General features: G+C 40.3%; 1 protein-coding gene across 4 annotated transcripts in view; it reads left to right on the top strand.

Moving 5' to 3' along the window:
* LOC111529176 (adenosine deaminase-like protein) overlaps window positions 1-20,920 on the top strand; it is a 34,306-nt gene that overhangs the window by 4,074 nt on the left and 9,312 nt on the right. For 3 of the 4 annotated variants that reach the window (XM_023196051.3, XM_023196053.3, XM_023196050.2), the window contains 10 exons: window positions 231-456; window positions 986-1,116; window positions 2,250-2,310; window positions 5,818-5,905; window positions 8,544-8,625; window positions 11,394-11,520; window positions 12,550-12,630; window positions 14,709-14,847; window positions 16,767-16,867; window positions 17,579-19,696. In XM_023196051.3, the coding sequence (XP_023051819.1) occupies window positions 394-456; window positions 986-1,116; window positions 2,250-2,310; window positions 5,818-5,905; window positions 8,544-8,625; window positions 11,394-11,520; window positions 12,550-12,630; window positions 14,709-14,847; window positions 16,767-16,867; window positions 17,579-17,773 (1,068 nt within the window). In that variant the 5' untranslated portion in view covers window positions 231-393 and the 3' untranslated portion in view covers window positions 17,774-19,696. Of the gene's footprint in view, window positions 1-230; window positions 457-985; window positions 1,117-2,249; window positions 2,311-5,817; window positions 5,906-8,543; window positions 8,626-11,393; window positions 11,521-12,549; window positions 12,631-14,708; window positions 14,848-16,766; window positions 16,868-17,578; window positions 19,697-20,920 lie in introns of those variants that run through there. The other variant, XM_023196054.2, reaches the window with a different exon arrangement.

The raw sequence follows: 20,920 nt of genomic DNA, 5'->3' as shown, positions 1-20,920 counted from the left end.
GCCAATAGTTAAGGAATACACTCTACTAAATGTCAGGTTTTAGTACACCTCTTACAGGCTTGAGGTCTTTTCCTGTTTCCAGTTTATGTTGTTTACTAAATTATTTGCCCACCTTAGACACACTTAAGTTAGTTTTAGAGGGGTTTTTGCCTTTTAAGGAGAAAATTAGCAAAATCCTGTTCCTTTCCTTTTATGTTAACATCTGAAAATATTAACATTTGTTAAAATAGGTGAAGCTGAACCCAGATCTACACATACAGCTAATCTTATCAAAATGTGTGAAAGTAAAGCAATCTGAAGGAAATTCAGTACCATGCAATGCACTGACTGAAATACATCACATTGCTCATACCAAGAATAAGAGTGGAGAACGACCATTTTTTTCCTGCTAAAATGGTGGAGGCAGAAGAGCAACAGGCATGGAAGACAGACTTCTATTCTGAATTGCCAAAAGTGGTGAGAATTCAACTACAGAAATCTTGAGTGGTTGCTAATTGTAATGACTTTTATGTTGCTTCTTTTCATCAAAGTACATTTTGGCTGGGTACGGTGGCTCATGCCTGAAATTCCAGCACTTTGGGAGGCCAAGGCGGGTGGATCACCTGAGGTCAGGAGTTTGAGACCAGCCTGGCCAACATGGCAAAATCCCATCTCTACTAAAAATACAGAAATTCGCTGGGCTTGGTGGCATGCCTGAAGTCCCAGCTACTCAGGAGTCTGAGGTAGGAGAATCACTTGAACCTGAGAGGCGGAGGTTGCAGTGAGCTGAGATCACACCAATGTACTCCAGCCTGGGTGACAGAGTGAGACTCCATCTCAAAAATAGAAAAAGTAAATTTTGTAGGCAAAATTTGTAAACTTTGTTATGTAGCTAAATCTGGTAAGCAATTTGCCTAGTGCAAACTACAATCATCAAGTATCTGGTATGATGCTATGAATCTATTGGATATTTGGTAAGTTTTACTGGTTGTATCTCTTGTCTTAGGAACTTCATGCCCACTTGAATGGATCCATTAGTTCTCATACCATGAAGAAATTAATAGCCCAGAAGCCAGATATTAAAATCCACGATCAGATGACTGTGATTGACAAAGGAAAGAAAAGAACTTTAGAAGAGTAAGTGTGGGGAGATTGTGGATATACTCCTTTTTTTCTCTATCAGTATTTTGAGATTGTAAGTAGTATGTAAGAATTCAGATTTTAGTAGTTAACAGAAATGGGGTTGGCATCTGGCATGGAGCAAATATCTTTACATACAACTTTTTTTTCCAGCTGTTAGACTGTTGACAGTATTTCTAGTGATTTCTGTTGTTTGTGAAGTTATAATATATTGGGATATTCTTTCTTTCTTTTTTTTTTTTTTTTGGAGACAAGATCTCACTTTGTTGCCTAGACTGGAGTGCAGTGGCGTGACCGTAGATCACTGCAGCCTCGACCTCTGGGGCTCTAGCAGTCCTCCCACCTTGGCATCCCAAGTAGCTGGGACCACAGGTGCATGCCACCATGACTGGCTAATGTTTTTTGAATTTTTTTAGAGATGGGGGTCTCCCTGTGTTGCCCAGGCTGGTCTCAGATTCCTGGGCTCAAGCTGTCCACTTGCCTTGGCCTCCTAAAGTTCTGGGATTACAGGCATGAGCCATCATACCCAGCCTGGGGTAGTCTTTAGATTTGAAAATATAGGCATCTGGCCGGGCACGGTGGCTCAAGCCTGTAATCCCAGCACTTTGGGAGGCCGAGACGGGCGGATCACGAGGTCAGGAGATCGAGACCATCCTGGCTAACACGGTGAAACCCCGTCTCTACTAAAAATACAAAAAAACTAGCTGGGTGAGGTGGCGGGCGCCTGTAGTCCCAGCTACTCGGGAGGCTGAGGCAGGAGAATGGCGTAAACCCGGGAGGCGGAGCTTGCAGTGAGCTGAGATCCAGCCACTGCACTCCAGTCCGGCGACAGAGCAAGACTCCGCCTCAAAAAAAAAAAAAAAAAAAAAGAAAATATAGGCATATTGAATTTCCCCGTGTCAGGGGTGGGTTGGAGAAGGGGTACTATTATTTCCCACTTAAAAATATCAGTAGTGTTTTATTTTCAGTCATTTGATTATCTTTCCAGACCAATGTAATTTTTGAAACATCTATTCTGTTGTCGTTTGTAAATATAATATATATTTACTATTAGCCTAAAATTTAATTCATTCAGTCAGTGAGTTTCTTTGATGATTAGAATATGTTAAAACTTTTCATTCACGTTGCAGATGTTTCCAGATGTTTCAAACTATTCATCAACTTACTAGTAGCCCTGAAGATATTCTAATGGTAAGACATGAACGAATTTTTAGAATGGTTTAAAAATTATGAAGTAATTTCCTTCCATGACTGCACATGACCTTTCATTTTTGCTCTCATTAAGAGTGATGAAAAATGTCTTCTCTATTAAGGCAACTCTTTTCAAAACTGATGTAAGACATTTGCCTAAGAGCTAGCACAGAAAGACTGTGTTTCTTATAAAAGATATGAGGAAAGAACCAGGAAGAGCATCTTCTATAGGATAGAGGACAATATGGAAGAGAAAATTTGGTCCTGTTTTTCATATATAACATACATATATGAAATACTAGACCACAGATGGAGATATCCTTAATAAGGCATTGTCTGTGTTACGTAGGAGACTTACTTCATGGGTGGACATTACAGAGAAAGAAGAAGTTCACAAAGAGCTTAGAGATTAAGTGATTAATCCCTAGGGAAATTGTGCCTTCCCTCTGAGGGCACAAAGGATACCACTGTGTTCTCTTATCTGAAGCTCCATTATACTAGAGTCTGACATGGAAGATTGTCTTCTGTATCGTTGATCTGACTAGGATGGCATTTTAAAATATTCTCTTTCTAAATGGAGAGAAGCAAAATTGTGTCAGTGATGCTAACCAGTAGAAAAAAAATGCAAAGAAAGTGTAACCTGTGTTTCTGGAGAGGTAGCTTTTGACTGATCAAGCAAAAATTTTCCTCTTTAGTAAAGACTGATCTTCATGATAAGTGGTAAGTAAATTAATCACCTTTTAGTTTCATTCAACAAAAGTTGACTGAGTGTCCACAGTGTTCCAGGCACTGTGGTAAAGTCTTAGAGAGATTGACACAGTTTCTGCCCCTGAGGAATTTATAATTAGGTTGGGGAGACAGACCGGTAAGCAGATATTGCAACATAGTATAGTAAGCTCTGTGCTAGAGACACACGTAAGGATTTATAGGGAACCAAAAGGGCATTCTCTAAGCAGCGTCTCAAAAGATACCATTGAACATTGCTAAGAACGTCCACCACAGGGGCTCTGATCTCACTTTGTTGATGAGTGTTATAGAGCAAAATGATGCAATTTAAATTTTGACAGTTTAATACTCTATGGGTATAATAATGGCATGCTCATTGCTACATTCATTTCACAATGAAAGTTGAAAATCTTTATTAAATTAGGTGAGAAATAAGATTCTGTGCATTTGACCTAGTGCTATTAGGTGGTTCAGAGGGTGACAGTGGGGTGCCCTATATAATAAATGAAACGTCTATGAGAGTAAACTAAGAGATTGATTGTAAATGTAGAACTGAGTGTGAGGGAGATCACTGAAAACTCCAGTCAAGGTGACCTGGGTATAATCTCAAAGAGAGGATTGGAGTGTGGCTGAAAAAATGATACTTGTTATTACATGTACCAGACATTATTCTTAGGACTACTTTCAGAAGTAGGTATTTTTATTGTTCCCTTTTTGTAGATGAAAAAATAGGCTTATGTAATCCCAGCACTTTGGGAGGCCGAGACGGGCGGATCACGAAGTCAGGAGATCGAGACCATCCTGGCTAACACGGTGAAACCCCGTCTCTACTAAAAATACAAAAAACTAGCCGGGCGAGGTGGCGGGCGCCTGTAGTCCCAGCTACTCCTGAGGCTGAGGCAGGAGAATGGCGTAAAACCCGGGAGACAGAGCTTGCAGGGAACTGAGATCCGGCCACTGCACTCCAGCCCGGGCGAAAGAGCAAGACTCCGTCTCAAAAAAAAAAAAAAAATAGGCTTAAAGAGGTTAAGTGTAACTTGCTTAAGATCACACACACAGAGTAAGTGGCACACTATCTGGTCGCAGAGCTCGTGCTCTTTCCCATTTAAGCTTATACAGTCTTAGGTTTGAGTAAGTAGGAACTTAACTAATTGTGATGCACTTTGCCTGGAAAAAGAATTTGAATAGATACTCTCAGTCCAGCGCATAGGAGAGGAAAGCCCAAAGAGGTGTCCTCAGTACCTACTGCACTACCTGCCACACATCACAGAAAGGGCTAAATCTGGCAAACACAGATGTGGACCCCAGGGAAATGTTCTTGGATGTAGGTTAGGGATGGTTCTGTAGGCTTCACTGTGGCCTAGATAAATCTTCCTCCCTTTGCTCTTGCTCCATACTTGTTAGTTTTTCGTTGTTCATTTGGTTTTACAGGTACCTAGCCACTCAGAAAGAGGGAGCCTTGGATAGTAGTCATTTTAAAGGACTACTATTTCAAACCCTCACTTCTACCCTATTCCTCATTATCAAACAGGTTTTCTTTTAGTCTCATGTGAGCTGGGGTAGGTGAGTGTGGGTCTATTCTGTTCTGGGGCAATGACAAGATCCAGGTTCCTCAACCTATTAATACAAAGGTGAGGTCACAATTTCGTAGTGTTAATGACAGCAACAGGGAGTTCCTAGAGTAGCAGTGCCATGGGGCCAATGCCATGAATGATGGCATGGAGGTTGCAGTATCATGCTTGTTGGTGGAAGAGCAGTAGTATCTTGCTTGGTCCAGGAGTTCCATGGATTTAGAATGCTGATGTATTATCTTTGGCTGTATTCTCAGAATCTGGATCTTTAGACCTCTTGATGAAACTGAGATACCTATTTCGCTTACATTATAATAAGTTCGTTTTTGTTTTTAGTGGAAAAAGAAAAAAGAAGAGGCCTACAACTTGGATTGCTATCAATTCACCAACGTAGTGCCATACTGTTAGGCACTGTCTGTACAAACAGCCAGCCCCCGTTGCTTTGCCAAGATGCTGCACTCGCATGCCTGTGTGCGTGTAGTCAAAGCAGATTAAGATTAGGATACCAACTGTAAGGACTAATTAGGGCAGCTTGTCACAGCTTCACCAACCTAGCCTTTTTTTCTTATAGATTTTTTAGGATTGAAGGCAGAAAGGAAAAACATGACTTCAGGAACTTTTGGATTATGAGATTTGCACTAAATTGGATACAGTTTTACTCATATTTATCACCTGCTTTCTTTGCCCTAAGTACTTCTTGAGAAAACTTAACACTTCCAGAATTTATTGAAAAATGTAACTTATTCCTAAATAACTTGAATAAAAACCTTAAGCCATAACTTCAAATAGCACATCAGTAATACCTAATCATTTTAGCTGTTTATTTCCGTATGTGCATTTCCTAGCAGTCTACACATATAGATGGTCCAACTGGTTTTAGTTTTGCATCATTTCTCTATTTTATCATTCTGCTATTATAAATACTAGGAAATAAATGTTTAAAAGGGGGAAAGAAACAAAAAGTGCAGCTGATGTACAGATTGGGATTGAACATGAGAATGAGGGGTGGTGGGAGTGATTGTAAATACTGCAGCCCTGCATAGTCTCCATCAGGGATGTGACAAAGTGGATAATCTCTACCATGTGAGAAACTTCCAACATTTCTTGCAAATCAAATTTAATGAATAAAATAAAGCTGTAGCACTTGGCACATTCATTGGGACCCTTACACAAACATTATCAATATTGTGTACATTATCTTTATTATCAGGTCACAAAAGATGTCATAAAAGAATTTGCAGATGATGGTGTCAAGTACCTGGAACTAAGGAGCACACCCAGAAGAGAAAATGCTACTGGTAGAATTTATACTTCTCAGCAAATGTACTTTCCTTTTCCTATGTGCTTTGATCACTCACATGCTTGTGAGTGGGAATATGAAGCACTTTTACACTATTGTGTTGTTCTGTATTTCATTGAACCTTTAGTCAACAGTCCAAGTCCTCTCTCTGACGTACGTTAATGATGTTCATTTTGTTTGTTTTAGAGACGGGGTCTTGCTGTCTTGCGCAGGCTGGAGTGCAGTGATGCAAACATAGCTCATTGTAACCACAAACTCCTGGGCCCAACGATCACCTCAGCCTCTATAAGTGCTGGGATTGCAGGTGTGAGCCACTGCACCCATCCTGATGTACATTATTAATGAGTGAGTTGCTCTTAAGTAAAAAGTAGTAAAATTCCAGTCAGGCATTATCTGTTTAAGGAAGGAAACAAAGGCCTGCAAGTTTCTTTTGTTCTTCCTTGTTCAGTTGTTTTCACTCTGAGAAAAGGATACCTGCTCCTTATGTTTGCATTGGCACAAGCAGAGGCTGATTCTTGCTCCCTGCATCACAGGCACTTATGAGACAATGCTGTTGAGTGGATGCAGAATCATCTTTTGTGGTAGTTACTAAAATTATTCATTCACTTCTCAGGGAATAGTTTCTTAGGCCAGGAGCAAGCTGTGATGTGGTAAAACCTCTTTGGATAGAGATGAGATCTGGCTATGGTCTGGAGGAATTTCCTGAGATCCTCCTTGTATAATCAGCATCAGGAGACATTGGGGCCCTCTTAGCGCCTTGTTTATGACCCAAAGAGACCTAGGTCATCTTGTTTCCTGATATGTGTAGCTTAGTAATCATTTGGGGGTAAAATTTTTGAAACTATTATTGTAAAGTAAAAGTGTTTACATAAGATAAGGAGAAGGCTCTCATCTTGCATTTTTGAACTGTAGAATCAGTTCCACGTTGTACTGGTGAGAGTAGTGAAAGGGAAGGAGAGAAGAGCTAACTGTCGGGCTCTTTCAATGGAGTTCCAAAAGAAGGATATTAACCTAAATATGCAACAGTAGAGGAATGGTTAAATAAAGGCTAATGGAATATTAGACAACTATTAAAAATACTGGTGAAGACACTTTAATGACATGGGGAAATACTCAGAATCATGTTAAATGACTGAACTGGGTACATATATACCAGTAGTATCTCCTCTATTTAAAAATGTGTATATGGGCAGAGTGCAATGGCTCATGCCTGTAATTCCAGCGCTTTGGGAGGCTGAGGCAGGAGGATCACTTGACGCCAGAAGTTCGAGACCAGCCTGAGCAATGTCGTGAGACCCTACTTCTGTGGGCTCCAAGGGCTGCAGTGAACCGTGATCATGCCACTGCCCTGCAGCCTGAGCAACAGAGAGACCTTAAAAAAGGTCTCTTGAAATAATACATAGAAATAAATGTATATATGTATATTTAAAAAACAGTGGTTACCTCTCGGTGGTGGGGTTATTTTTATTTATTTATTTATTTTGAGATAGTCTTGCTCCCTCACCCAGACTGGAGTGCAGTGGTGGATCTTGGCTCACTGCAGCCTCCGCCTCCCAGGTTCAAGTGATTCTCCTGCATCAGCCTCCCGAGTAGCTGGGATTATAGGCACCTGCCATTTTCATATTTTCAGTAGAGACAGGATTTCATTTTCATACCTGGCTCATTTTCATATTTTCAGTAGAGACAGGATTTCACCATGTTGGCCAGGGTGGTCTCAAACTCCTGACTTCAAGTGATCGGCCTCCCAAGTTGATGGGATTACAGGCATGCTACCACACCCTATTTTTATTTTTATTTATAACTTTATGTATTTTACCAGAGACTTTCCACCAAACATAAGCATTTTATAATCTGGGTGAAAGGGTATTTTATTTTTCCCAGTGTAGCCTAAAGAAAAAGAAAAAAAGGTATTTGACAGGAGGTTGCTCCGGAGAGTGCTCTTGCAGATCGCCCCAGAGAGCAGAGCAGTCATACTTGGAAGAACATGCCTGCTTCCCTGGATGAAAAACACTAAGCCCGAGCAGGATTGAGGGGAAAGGAATCCAAGTTAGGACTTTTTTTCTGGACCAGGAGAGAAAATGTCCCTTTAAAAAAAAAAAAAAGCAGGACGGGTGTGGTGGCTCATGCCTGTAATCCCAGCACTTTGGGAGGCCAAGGTGGGCGTATCACTTTCAGCCCAGGAGTTTGAGACCAGCTTGGGCAACGTGGCAAAACCCTGTCTCTACTAAAAATCCAAAAACTAGCTAGACGTGGTGGTACACGTCTGTAGTCTCAGCTACTCAGAAGTCTGAGGTCGCAGGATGGCTTGAGCTTGAGAGACAAAGGTTGCAGTGAGCCAAGATTATACCACTGCACTCCAGCCTGGGTGACAGCCAGACCCTGTCTCAAACAAACAAAAAAAAAAGTCTTTATTTTTTTCATTTCATTTCTGTAACACTTCCTTTTCCCCCAATTTTATTAAAGTATAATTTGCATTTACTCAAATGTACCCATAAGGGCCATGTTTTCACTCATCTTTAACCATGCCCTTGTCATAGCATAAAGTGAAAATGTACTTGTTCATATAGGATTGCTGAAGGTGAAGGATGAAATAGTTGATGATCTCTTTACATGTATTTTCTATGTGTCCTTTCCAGGAATGACTAAAAAGACTTATGTGGAATCTATACTTGAAGGTATAAAACAATCCAAACAAGAAAACTTAGACATTGATGTTAGGTAAGAAGGTTGTACCTTAGTAGTTAACATTTACAAAACCAGAATGTTAATTTTTACTGTTTTGATCGTGGGCGTAATGGATTTTTTAGAATTAATCACTCATTGATTTATACAATAGAAAAATAAAATCAAGAATCCTGTTGTTTAAAGTGAGAACACAATTCTGAATTTATTCATAAGGCAATATAATTCTGAGTATTTTTACATGAGCAAAGTATGATGTTCCTTTGCCATTAAGCTAAAATGAACTTCTTACTGTGGCCTACAAGGTCCCACATGATCTGGCTGCCTCTGTTACTTCAGCAGCTCATCTAGACCACTTCTCCTCCCTTACCGTGGGTGTACTGTCTCTTCCTAAAATAAACAAGAAAACTGTCCCCCTTCAGCACCTTTGTTTAGTATTCCCCAGAACACGTTTCTACGAGATTCCTGCCCAGCTGGCTGGCTTATTCTCATTATTCAGATCTCAATTTGGCTGTTACTTCTTCAGAGGGGCCTTCCTTTACCACTCTGTCTAAAGTGCCCCACTAATCCTCTAGTCACCCATCTATTTCCTTTATGGCATTATTTGTAACAAGATAAGGAATTATCTTGTGTTAGTTTGTATGTATGCCCACCCGCTAGAGTGTAAGTGTAGTGAAGCCAAGGACCTTGTTTTATGATTCACCACTACATCTTTAGTACTTACCATAAAGTAGGTACATAGTATGGGCTCAACAAAGTCCTAAATGAAGAAAGAAAAAAGCTAGCTGTATAGTTTCAGGCTATAAGACTCTAAAAATTAACTTTAACTAAACTAATAACCCCAATAAAAAACCAAGCAGAAGACAAGAATAGAATGCAGAGAAGAAGACATACAAAGAGCTGGTAAATGTATAGAAATACATAGAAAACTACTTATCTCATTAATCATATATTACAATGCTATTTCCATAGGCTAAAAAAAAGTAATAGCAAGTATTTGTAAAGTTACACACTGCTGGTAAGCATATGTAATTAATAAAACCTCTTTAAATCCTGCACTAGTACACAGGTAAGGTGAGGAAAAAGCCTCTCTAAAGAGCAATGTATGTCAAAATTTATAAAAAAGTTTTTCCCTCTGACCCAGCAATTCTGTGCCAGAAATGCATCCTAGGAAATAGATTGATTTATGCATAAGATTCCTTATTATAATGTTATAACAAAAATTAGAAAATAGCCTAAAATGTCCAGCATTCAGAGGATAATTACATTATAGTATGTTCACATGATGCATACTATTTTCTAACATTATTTTAATGGCATGGGAAGTTGCTAAGTGAAAAAAAAGATACAACATTTTATATATTGTTGATCTGAATTTTGTAAATAAATAAATGAACAAATGCTGAACGAATTTGTGAATAAATAGTAAGCTAATAACTGCTTTAGAAAAATTATAGGGGTTCTCTGGGTGTTCAAGAAATATTAACAGGCCAAGCATGGTGACTCATGCCTGTAATCCCAGAACTTTGGGAAGCCAGCACGGGCAGATCACCTGAGGTCAGGAGTTCAAGACCAGCCTGGGCAACATGGTGAAACCCCATCTCTACTAAAAATACAAAAATCAGCCAGGTGTGGTGGCAGGCACCTGTAATCCCAGCTACTCAGGAGGCTGAGGCAGAATTGCTTGAACCCGGGAGGTGGAGGTTGCAGTGAGCTAAGATCATGCCATTTCATTCCAGCCTGGGTGAGAAGAACGAAACTCTGTCTCAAAAAAAAAGAAAAAAAGAAATATTGGCTGGGTGCGGTGGGTCACGCCTATAATCCCAGCACTTTGGGAGGCCGAGGTGGTGGATCACGAGGTCAAAGAGATCAAGACCATCCTGGCCAACATGGTGAAACCTCATCTCTACTAAAAATACAAAAAAGCCAGGTGTGGTGGCAGACACCTGTAGTCCCAGCTACTTAGGAGGCTGAGGCAGGTGAATCACTTGAACCCGGGAGGCAGAGGTTGCAGTGAGCCAATATCAAGCCACTGCACTCCGGCCTGGGCACAGAGCAAGACTCCGTCTCAAAAAAAAAAAAAAAAAAAAAAAAAAAGGATTAAGAGATTCTCTGGGTATTCAAGTCCTATAGAATTCCAGCTAATATTTGAAGAATGAACTTTTATCAGATATTTGATACATTTTTGAATGAGAATATTTCTAATTTTGTAACCCCTCATGAAATAGTGGATCTCAGCCTCCTAAGAGCACACCACCACCAGTTTACTCTTACCAAAAAATGGAACCTGATCTGCCTCTAGACTAGATAGGAAATACAAGAAATAGGACAACATGTTAACAACACAGGGATATAATCAACAAAATCCAGACCATGGAAAACTTTGTAGGACAAACAACTTGGTTTCTTCAACAAAGAAGTTACAAGAAAAGCAGGGTGGGAGGTGGGAGGAGAGGAAGGAATGGTTATAGATTAAGACAGCCTTAGAAGACACATTGACTTACACAAAGTGTGGACCTTGTTTGGATCCTGAATCAAACAAACTGAAGAAACAAATACAGGAACAAAAAAACCTCAAAAGACAGCTGTGGATCTGAACACTGACTAGATGCTTGATGCTATTTAGGAATTCATGTCTCAGTCCGTATGGCAAAGTAAAATGTCAGGTTGTCTAGATTCAGTCAGGCTATACTTTTCTTAGTGAGATGTATTACAGAGACTGCCATCTCTGTCTGGCTGTACTCAGAATTGTCTTTTTCATCTGTGTCATATTAGTTTTCAACTCTGTCTTCCTTATGTTAAAGGTATTTGATAGCAGTTGACAGAAGAGGTGGCCCTTTAGTAGCCAAGGAGACTGTAAAACTTGCCGAGGAGTTCTTCCTTTCTACTGAGGGTACAGTTCTTGGCCTTGACCTCAGTGGAGACCCGACTGTAAGTTATTTTTCCTACATATATTTTAATTCTAAAAGGTAGAATCAGTTAGTGGGATAAGGACTAGCTTCGGGCATCTTGTGTTGCATTCTCCAGAGCATCCAGCAGACACTCCATTCTGTGGATGAAGGCCTGTTCTGCCCTGGATGACCAGAATGCCTAGAGCAGCTCTCATCCAAGGTTCTGTGAAACAATTAAGTACACTAAAAAAGAAAAAAATCAGTTGCCTGACTATATGACTGTTTTCTCCATTCTTCTAAAGATGGTGCACAGCTAGTACCAGACTATATGCACTATAATGTAATTCATTACATACAATGGATGGATATTGGGGCTTAACTATTTCATAGATAGTTGAGAAATGTTGACCTGAGCTTCTTGAATGTCAGATTCAAGCAGAAATCTTGATATTTGGGGCTGGATAATTTGTTGTGGGGCTGCCCCATGCATTGTAGGATGTTTAGCAGCATCCTTGGCCTCTACCCACTAGATGCCAGTAGCACTCTCCCAGATGTGACAACCAAAAATGTCTCCAGACATTGCCAAATAGCCCCTGGGGGGCAGAATTGCTCCTGGTTGAAAACAGCTGAATAAGAGAGTCCCATGAAACTGATTCTTATGGCTTTGTCCAAACCTGGAGTATTCTGCCCTTCTTTTTATCCACCTGTTTAACAGAAGTGTTTTGAGTAATCATGAGAGTTCCTGAGTCAAGTGAGTGAGTTCCCCTTAGCTCTGGATATCTAGGTGTCCTTCCAGGCATAAAATTTGGTGACTACTATATCCAGCTTAGCTGACTGATCTCAGTTTACTGATACTAGACAAGATTCTCGAGGTCAGGGACTGAGCCTTTGCCAGCTTTGTGTTCAGCAAAGTGGCTAGCACATTGTAGGGGCTTTATAAACAAGATGTGCAAATGAATTAATCTACCATAATTTTTTCTGCCATTATGTTGTTTATTGGAATGGAGTACTCAGTTCCTTGGTTTTCCCAGAATTCTCATGCATCCTCATTTTAACTTTTATCTTTAAGGTAGGACAAGCAAAAGACTTCATGGAACCTCTTTTAGAAGCTAAGAAAGCAGGTCTGAAGTTGGCATTGCATCTTTCAGAGGTAAAGAATATTGTCTTAGGCTAAAAGGGACAGATTGTAGTAGAAAATAATGGGGTCATTTGTAAGTGACTAGGAATAAACCTAGATTGGAGAAACATTTTTAAAAAGGGAAAGTAGAAATATTTTTAAATACATGACTTGCTTTAGTCTCTAGTGTTACTGTTTTTATCCTTTTGTGGTTCCTGGGAGTGGCTGTTGACTCAAATGCCAGCTGTGTCATTAAAAGCAGCTTAATGACATCTTGCTAGAAAAAATGCATGCATTTCCAACATCTGTCTTGTCATTGGCAAGCTGACGCTAAGAAAAGCACCAATTTATCTCACCTGTCCTCATAGTAGAAGGGACCTGATTTTTATCACATCCAATGGCAATAAAGGAAGCAGCTCGTCATTTTACAAAGCCCAGCAAAGAGGTCCAGTTCCCTCATCAACCCCAAGCTCACTGGTAGCATGAACGTGGTGACTGATAATTGCTGGGAAGTAGTCACTTTTGTAAGCACATCCTTGTGAGGCAAACCCCTTGTGAGGGACTCTGCTGCAATTTTCCCCATTTTATAGATGGGTTTACTTTTTACCTCAATACTTCTATCTATTTATTTCCTAAATGCAGAAAATAATACTTAGTCTACTTACCTCACAGAGTTATTGTATTAAAGGGGTGATGTATAAAGTTTAAGTAGCATCATGATTTAAAGATTAAGGAAAAAAATCAGAACCCCTTGCCAGTACTTGTATCTTTCATGTCTATAAGTAGAATGTCAGTAATCTAGTGGCAGGACTTAAAATCTAGAATCCATGTTTCCGTACTCTAATTCGAAAGACCTTTCATCCACAGGACATTCTACGGCTGACCTACCTGATGTGTGATAGAAACCATTGATCATTATAAGGGAATAGCACGTGTGACAGTGACCAGTTATCTCTGGCCTTGTGTGCAACATCAGAACTTGTTCTTTACCTTCGTGTCTGTTGCTTTTATCATCCAGTCCATTGGACAGAAAACCTTTCATTTAAAAATGTTTGGCCGGGCGCGGTGGCTGAAGCCTGTAATCCCAGCACTTTGGGAGGCCGAGACGGACGGATCACGAGGTCAGGAGATCGAGACCATCCTGGCTAACATGGTGAAACCCCGTCTCTACTAAAAAAATACAAAAAACTAGCCGGGCGCGGTGGCGGGCGCCTGTAGTCCCAGCTACCGGGAGGCTGAGGCAGGAGAATGGCGTAAACCCGGGAGGCGGAGCTTGCAGTGAACCAAGATCGTGCCACTGCACTCCAGGCTGGGCGACAGAGCGAGACTCCGTCTCAAAAAAAAAAAACTATATGTTCTAAGAATTTGTGTTTTGGGCAATCCAGGAGATAAAGAGCACAGCCAGACTTTTTCATGGTGATTGTGGTATGTACATAGCCAGCCTTGTCAGAATCAAACATGATGAGCACACTATGTGAGGGAAGTAACTGGGCCCTGGAGTCAGACTGAGTTAGGTTTCACCCTTATTTCTGCCATTCACTAGCTCTGTGACCTTGGACAACCTTTTTTAAAAAATGCTTTACATTTTTAACTGTAAGAGTTATGTGTACCTGAAAAAAATCCAAGTGTCAAGAAGGAAAGTATTAAAAATTAAAAGCCCAATTTCTATTTGTTTTGCTCCCTAGAGTTAATACTGTTAACAGTTTTATGTTTATATTTTTTGAGAACTTTTTATAATATATATGAACACATGTATATTACAGAACACACATATACGTATAGTTGTGAAGTTTTATTTTTCGAAAATTACTTAATTTTTCTCAGCTTTAATTTCTTCATCTTAATATTCTTAAATAATTTCTGTGAAAAAGCACAAAGTAGGTTCTTAATAAGTGTTTATTATTATCATTGAAATGAATCTAGAAGAATATTGAGGAAAGAATGAGAAGATAAAAGTCAAAGAGAGCTAGGAAGGCAGTAGTAGTTCAGGTTTCCAAAAGGTCTGCATGAAGTACTACTCAGAGGGGCAGAGTACCTAGCTATAGAAAAAAAAGTACTCTTTAAGAACCACTGAAAGACGCCATTGATCCCCTTTCCTCCCCTTTCTTTAGATTCCAAACCAAAAAAAAGAAACACAAATACTCCTGGATCTGCTTCCTGATAGAATCGGGCATGGAACATTTCTCAACTCCGGTGAGAGAGGATCCCTGGATCTGGTGGACTTTGTGAGGCAACATCGGATACCACTGGGTAATGCTTGGAGTTTCAGGTCTTCCAGATGACTCTCTGTCCCTCCCCCAATCCCCAGGTTTTCTGAGGATTGTAGAGAAGTACTGTTCTAAAAGTACGAATGTCATCTCGCTATTAAAAGATGCATGGAGTGTGTGCTTTCTGAGCCTTATTTAAGTAACAGAAAGCTTTAGCTTCCATCAGAATATAAGCTCTATGAGAGCAGGGTCCCGCTTGTCTTATTCATTGCTACATTCTCCAATGCTTGGAACTCAATAAGAATTTTTTAAAGGAATAAAGGGTCATCTAGAATTTTGAAATGACTTTAACAAAATTGACATGTGTTATGAAAATATGTAACATTATTTAAAACTTAAACATGGAAAATCCCAAGTATATTTTCACATGTCTGTTGATCATTACACGCTTGATTGTCTGTGTTTATGAAGTGCCTACTTTGTTGTCATTGCTGTCAATAGAGCAGTACACAAAACAGGCAAGATTTCTTTCCCAAGAAACTCATATTCTAGCAGAGGGAAGACGGTAAACAAATATACAAGAAAGTATCAGTGTTCTATGAAGAAAATTAAACAGGCTGATATAGTGATTGTATAACCACTTTCGATTGGATGGTTAGGAAAGGCCTTTCTAAAGAAGGAAGAAGTGGTTGGCCGCAAACCATTTTACAGAATGATCAATTTGCTAAATTTACCAATTTATAAAAATGCTTGTGTGAGTATGTTTTAACTATAGAGTTTTCAGCAATTCATAATGGGTGAAATTGGCTTTTTTTTAACTAAGGAAAATTTTAAATATCCACCAAAGTGGAGAGAATGGGAACCACTGGCATAGTGATCTTGCTTGGTGTGGTGGCCCAGCTCTGCTCCCGACAGAGTGAGGGGGCAGTTTGAGTTTCTCATCCCTTAAACTGAGGGAGCCTGTGTTGAGGCTGCCTTACTCAAATGAGCAGATGCCATCAATCAAGTCAGTCAGGTATTTACTCTGGCTGGGTAACCTGGTAATATTTCCAGGAAGGAATTTGTTAGTAGTAGGAGTCATTCTCTTTTTTTTTTTTTTTTTTTAGAGATGGAGTCTCGCTCTGTTGCCCAAGCTGGAGTGCAGTGGCACGATCTTGGCTCACTGCAAGCTCTGCCTCCTGGGTTCATGCCATTCTCCTGCCTCAGCCTCCCTGGTAGCTAGGACTTACAGGCACCCGCCACCACACCTCGCTCATTTTGTTTTTTGTGATTTTTTTTAGTAGAGATGGGATTTCACTGTGTTAGCCAGGATGGTCTTGATCCCCTGACCTTGTGATCCACCCACCTTGGCCTCCCAAATTGCTGGGATTACAGGCGTGAGCCACCGCACCTGGTCAATAGTAGGAGTCATTCTTAAGATGGACTTAACTTACCTAGAAGCAGAAGGAGGTGAATGGATGATTGTCTGGGTGAAAGTGTTTAGGGGTTCTTAGAAGCCATGGCAAAGTCTCTGCTCATTCTTAGCTCTTCATAATGCTCTCACACGCAGTGCAACAGTTTTCTTACCTTTGTTTTGGCTTCCACTGTTAGACCAGGAGGGATTGCAGTAGCTTTTCAAAAAACCCTTCTGCTCCTATCATTGATAATTCTCTGCTTTTTTCATCATGACATTCCTCTTTCTTCTCTGTTTTGGTCAAAGAAAGAGAAGTGCATGGCTGTGAAAGGGATATTAATTCCTTACCTGGTACCACTGTTGCCATAAGTTGCAGCACATATTTCCTATACAACTATACAACTACACTAATTGAACTACAAATTTTCATACATAAGGAAAGGTCAACTTTGTAAACTAATAAATTAAATTAGCAAATTTTGGAAAGATTTCTCATGCGTCTACTTGGTGAACACAATGAGTTCACTTATTTGCTTTTAATAAGAGATTTTTTCCCCCTTTTCGTCTAGAACTCTGTTTGACCTCAAACGTCAAAAGTCAGACAGTTCCATCTTATGACCAGCACCATTTTGGATTCTGGTACAGCATTGCCCATCCTTCTGTGATCTGTGTAAGGTGTTCCGTGTGAAGTATTTTGCTCCTTTTTGCTCCCTGAGTTGCATTAAGTCAGATGTTCACTACCTAGCTGACTGCCTTGTATGTCTGAGGATAATGCCCAAGTAGAGGAGTTAGAAGGGACTGGGGCATGGCTGGGTATAGTGGCGCACACCTGTAATCCCAGCTACTTGGGAGACTAAGGCAGGAGAATCACTTGAACCCGGGAGGAGGAGGTTGCAGTGAGTGGAGATCATGTCATTGCGCTCCAGCTTGGGCAACAAGAGTGAAACTCCATCTCAAAAGAAAAAAAGGAAAAGGAACTGGGACATGAGAGACTGCAGAGGGCCAGGGTGACTCTGGTTTGGCTCTATAGCAAAAAGTACTTGAGAGGACTTAAAAACAAAAACAAACAAATTGATGCTCCACACCCATTCCCATGAGATTCTGTTTTATTTGATCTGGGGTGAGTCCTGGGCATAGATAGGCTTTAAAAACTCCTTAGATAATTTTAATATACAGCCAGAGTTGAAACACTGCTCTGATATCTTTTCTTAAGGTATAAATAAGTCTGTTTAGTTACAGCTATGTACAGATAAATTTGTAGGCCCTTATTTAGGCTCTTGAAAGAAGTAGTAAATAGGAAAATAGACTCTAAACAAAAAGATGGTCGTTTTTGAAAAATCCTTCCTTTTTCATTTTGAAACATTCTTGTTTACATTGGCAGACTGATGATAAGGGTGTTTTTGCAACACACCTGTCTCAAGAGTACCAGCTGGCAGCTGAAACATTTAATTTGACCCAGTCTCAGGTGTGGGATCTGTCTTATGAATCCATCAACTACATCTTTGCTTCTGACAGCACCAGATCTGAACTGAGGAAGAAATGGAATCACCTGAAGCCCAGAGTGTTACATTTTTAAGCTGTAATGAGGTGAACTACTTCTGAGTATGTGTTGCAATCAAGGTCCTGCCATATCCCACTTAGTAAAACAGTCCACCACTCCTTTGAAGCATAGCAGCCAAGTTCCTTGGGCTCTATCACCAGCACCTTACACGTGGCAGGTACTCAGTAAATATGTGTCTTCAACTGACTCACAAGCTCTCAGGTGCTTACTGGGTGGGATTTGACTGTTGTTGCTAATTACATCCCCATTCCACCAGTGATTATTGTGACTCAGTAGTCCTTCCCCACTAGTGATCATAAAACTTCAGGGAAATCAAAGTTTCTCATCAGGAAATGTTTTGGAATTACTAGTATAAAGTTAGGAAAGTGGGGAAATTAGATTACTGCCAAGACCTTTAAACCTTCTAACAAGCTTTATATTTTATTGTGTTTACCTTCATCAGACTCCCTTCACTTGCTTTAAGTTTTTAAAAGTACTCCCCAGCTGGATGTGGTGGCTCATGCCTGTAATCCCAGCACTTTGGGAGGCCAGAGTGGGCAGATTGCTTGACCCCAGGAGTTCAGTACCAGCCTAGGCAACATGGAGAAACCCTGTCTCTACAAAAACAAACAAGCAGAAATTAGCCAGGCATGGTGGTGCACACCTGTAGTCCTAGCCACCAGGGAGGCTGAGGTGGGAGGAGACCTGAGCCCAGGGATGTTTGAGGTTGCAGTGAACTGTGGTGCCACAGCACTCTAGCCTGGGTGACAGAGTGAGACCCTGTCTCAAAAAAAAAAAAAAAAAAAAGTATTCTCCAAGGTCCCAAGACCATTGACACCAGATCACATTGTATACCAGGGATTTGTGTGAATGCCTAGGGATGACCCTAGTGACAGACAAAGCTAGTTGCTGAGATCTGGTTTTGCCGTCTTTACGATTGTCCCATCAGTACTAGAAAGAGATTGAAGTCATTGCTCCAATTTTGGAAGAGGAGCGAATAACTGGCTGAGGGGTGAGAAAGACAGAAATAGCTGCAGCTTTCTTTTTCTTTTTTTCCTTTTTCAGCAAAGGCTCTCACTCTGTTGCCCAGGCTGGAGTGCAATGACTTGATCACAGATCACTGCAGCTTTCAGTTATAAAACAGCTTCTATTACATTTTCTTTGTGGAAGCTGTATTTCCACCTTAGTACTCACTTTCTGCTCGGTCTAAAAGATTCCTCCAGTAGTGGCAACATTGTGTTAAGTAGAGTTCACTGGGTCTCTTGTAACCCTACCACTACAGGATGGACCACTGGTGCAGGCTTACATAAACACACATACTGTGACCATTTCAGCTGAAGACAAGGGACAAACTAAGACAGTTCTGAAAGGTAAAAAAAGAAAAAAAAAAAAAAGAGCGTATTAGATACCAAGTTATGCTTGAATTGCTTTGCTCTTTAGAATGTGTTTTTCCCTGGTATCAGAAGAAGTTAAGGCGGATGACACCCCTAATTTAAATTACTAAGGGTTTCTGATAGGTTTTCTGTGATATCGTAAAGTATTTATTTGGTCTTTGACCCTGTTTCCTGGCATACTGCTTCTAAAATCCTTAATGTCTCCAGAGTGATGCCTTTTTGTATCTAATGAGTTGACTGCTGGCTGGCAGCCCCCACTGGAAAGACCAAGGCATGATTAGAGTTGGGACTTTCAGTCCTCCCCCAAACTCTTGGGAGAAGGGCTGAAGGTTAAGTGGATCACCAGTGACCAGTGGTAATCATACCTTCATAATGAAACCTCCATAAAACTCCAAAAGAACAGATTTTGGAGCACTTCCAGGTAACTGAACATGTGGCGGTCCCTAGAGGGTGCTGTACCTGAAGAGGGTATAGAAGCTCCCTGTCCCTTCCCACATGCCTTGCTCTATCCATTTCTTCACCTCTATCCTTTGTACTGTCCTTTATAATAAACCAGTGAACCTAAGTGTTTCCCTGAGTTCTGTGAGCTTTACTAGCAAATTAAACTCAAGGAGGGGTCATGGGAACCCTGATTTGAAAACCACCTGGGGTTTGAACTTGGCATTGGAAGTGGGCAGCAGTCTTGTGGGACTGGGCCCTCAGTCTGTGGGATCAAATGCCATCTCTAGGGGATAGCATGGGAAATTGGAGGACACCTAGATGGTATCTGCTGCAAAATTGATTGCTTGCTTGGTGATGGGGAAAAAACACACATTTGGTCAGAGAAGTTTTCTGTCTTTATTGTGGTGTGAGAGCAGAGGAAAAACGTTTGTTTTTTCCACTCAGACTTTGTTTTAAGGAACAGGGTAGAGGGAAGTTCTGTGGTTTTGAAGTTCTTAGATATGTGTTTGTAGCTTTTTGTGGCATTATATATAGCATTATATTATTTTCTACCCTCAATCTACTCATAGAGAAATTGTATAGTAAAAACATCAAAGGTTATTCATAAAATGTGGATCTATTGCAGTCACTAAAAATGTTGTAGAATAGATTTTAATGACTGAAAGTGTTCATGATAATATATTCAATGAAAATATGGTTATAAAGTTTTATAGTCCTTTTTTTGTTTGGTATGTATACAAAAGCTATTGAAGTGTATGATTTTAATTTATTAGCCTTATGAAATTCTTTTCATACTATAAAAGTCATGCTAGTCTTGAGGGTAGGGATGGCATAAGTTTTTTTTGTTTGAGGTTCTAGAATTTATGTGGATTGGCTGATAAAGAGCATTTATGAAAAACTACAGCTAACATCAAATTTAACAGTGAAATATTGAATGTTTTTTAAAAAAATAAACATGTGGGCCAGGCACCATGGCTCACACTTGTAATCCTAGCACTTTGGGAGGCTGAGGCAAGAGGATCCTGGAGTTCAAGACCAGTCTGGGCAACATAGGGAAACCCTGTCTGCAAAAAAAAAACATTTTTTAAAAAATTAGGCATGGTGGCTCATGCCTGTAGTCCCAGCTATTCAGGAGACTGAAGGGGAAGGATCACTTGAGCCTGGGAGTTTGAGGCTGCAGTTAGCTGAGATCACACCACTGTACTCCAGTCTGGGCAACAGAGTGAGACCGTCTCAAAAAAAACAACAAAACAGACTGGAGAACATAGGGAGACCCCATCACTACAAATAACATAACATAACATAACATAACATAACATAACATAACATAACATAACATAACATAACA

This window comes from Piliocolobus tephrosceles, unplaced genomic scaffold, assembly GCF_002776525.5.
Source record: "Piliocolobus tephrosceles isolate RC106 unplaced genomic scaffold, ASM277652v3 unscaffolded_108, whole genome shotgun sequence".
Taxonomy (NCBI): Eukaryota; Metazoa; Chordata; class Mammalia; order Primates; family Cercopithecidae; genus Piliocolobus; species Piliocolobus tephrosceles.
The sequence above is the reverse complement of the archived record's forward strand: the minus strand, read 5'-3'. Positions and strand labels throughout refer to the sequence as shown.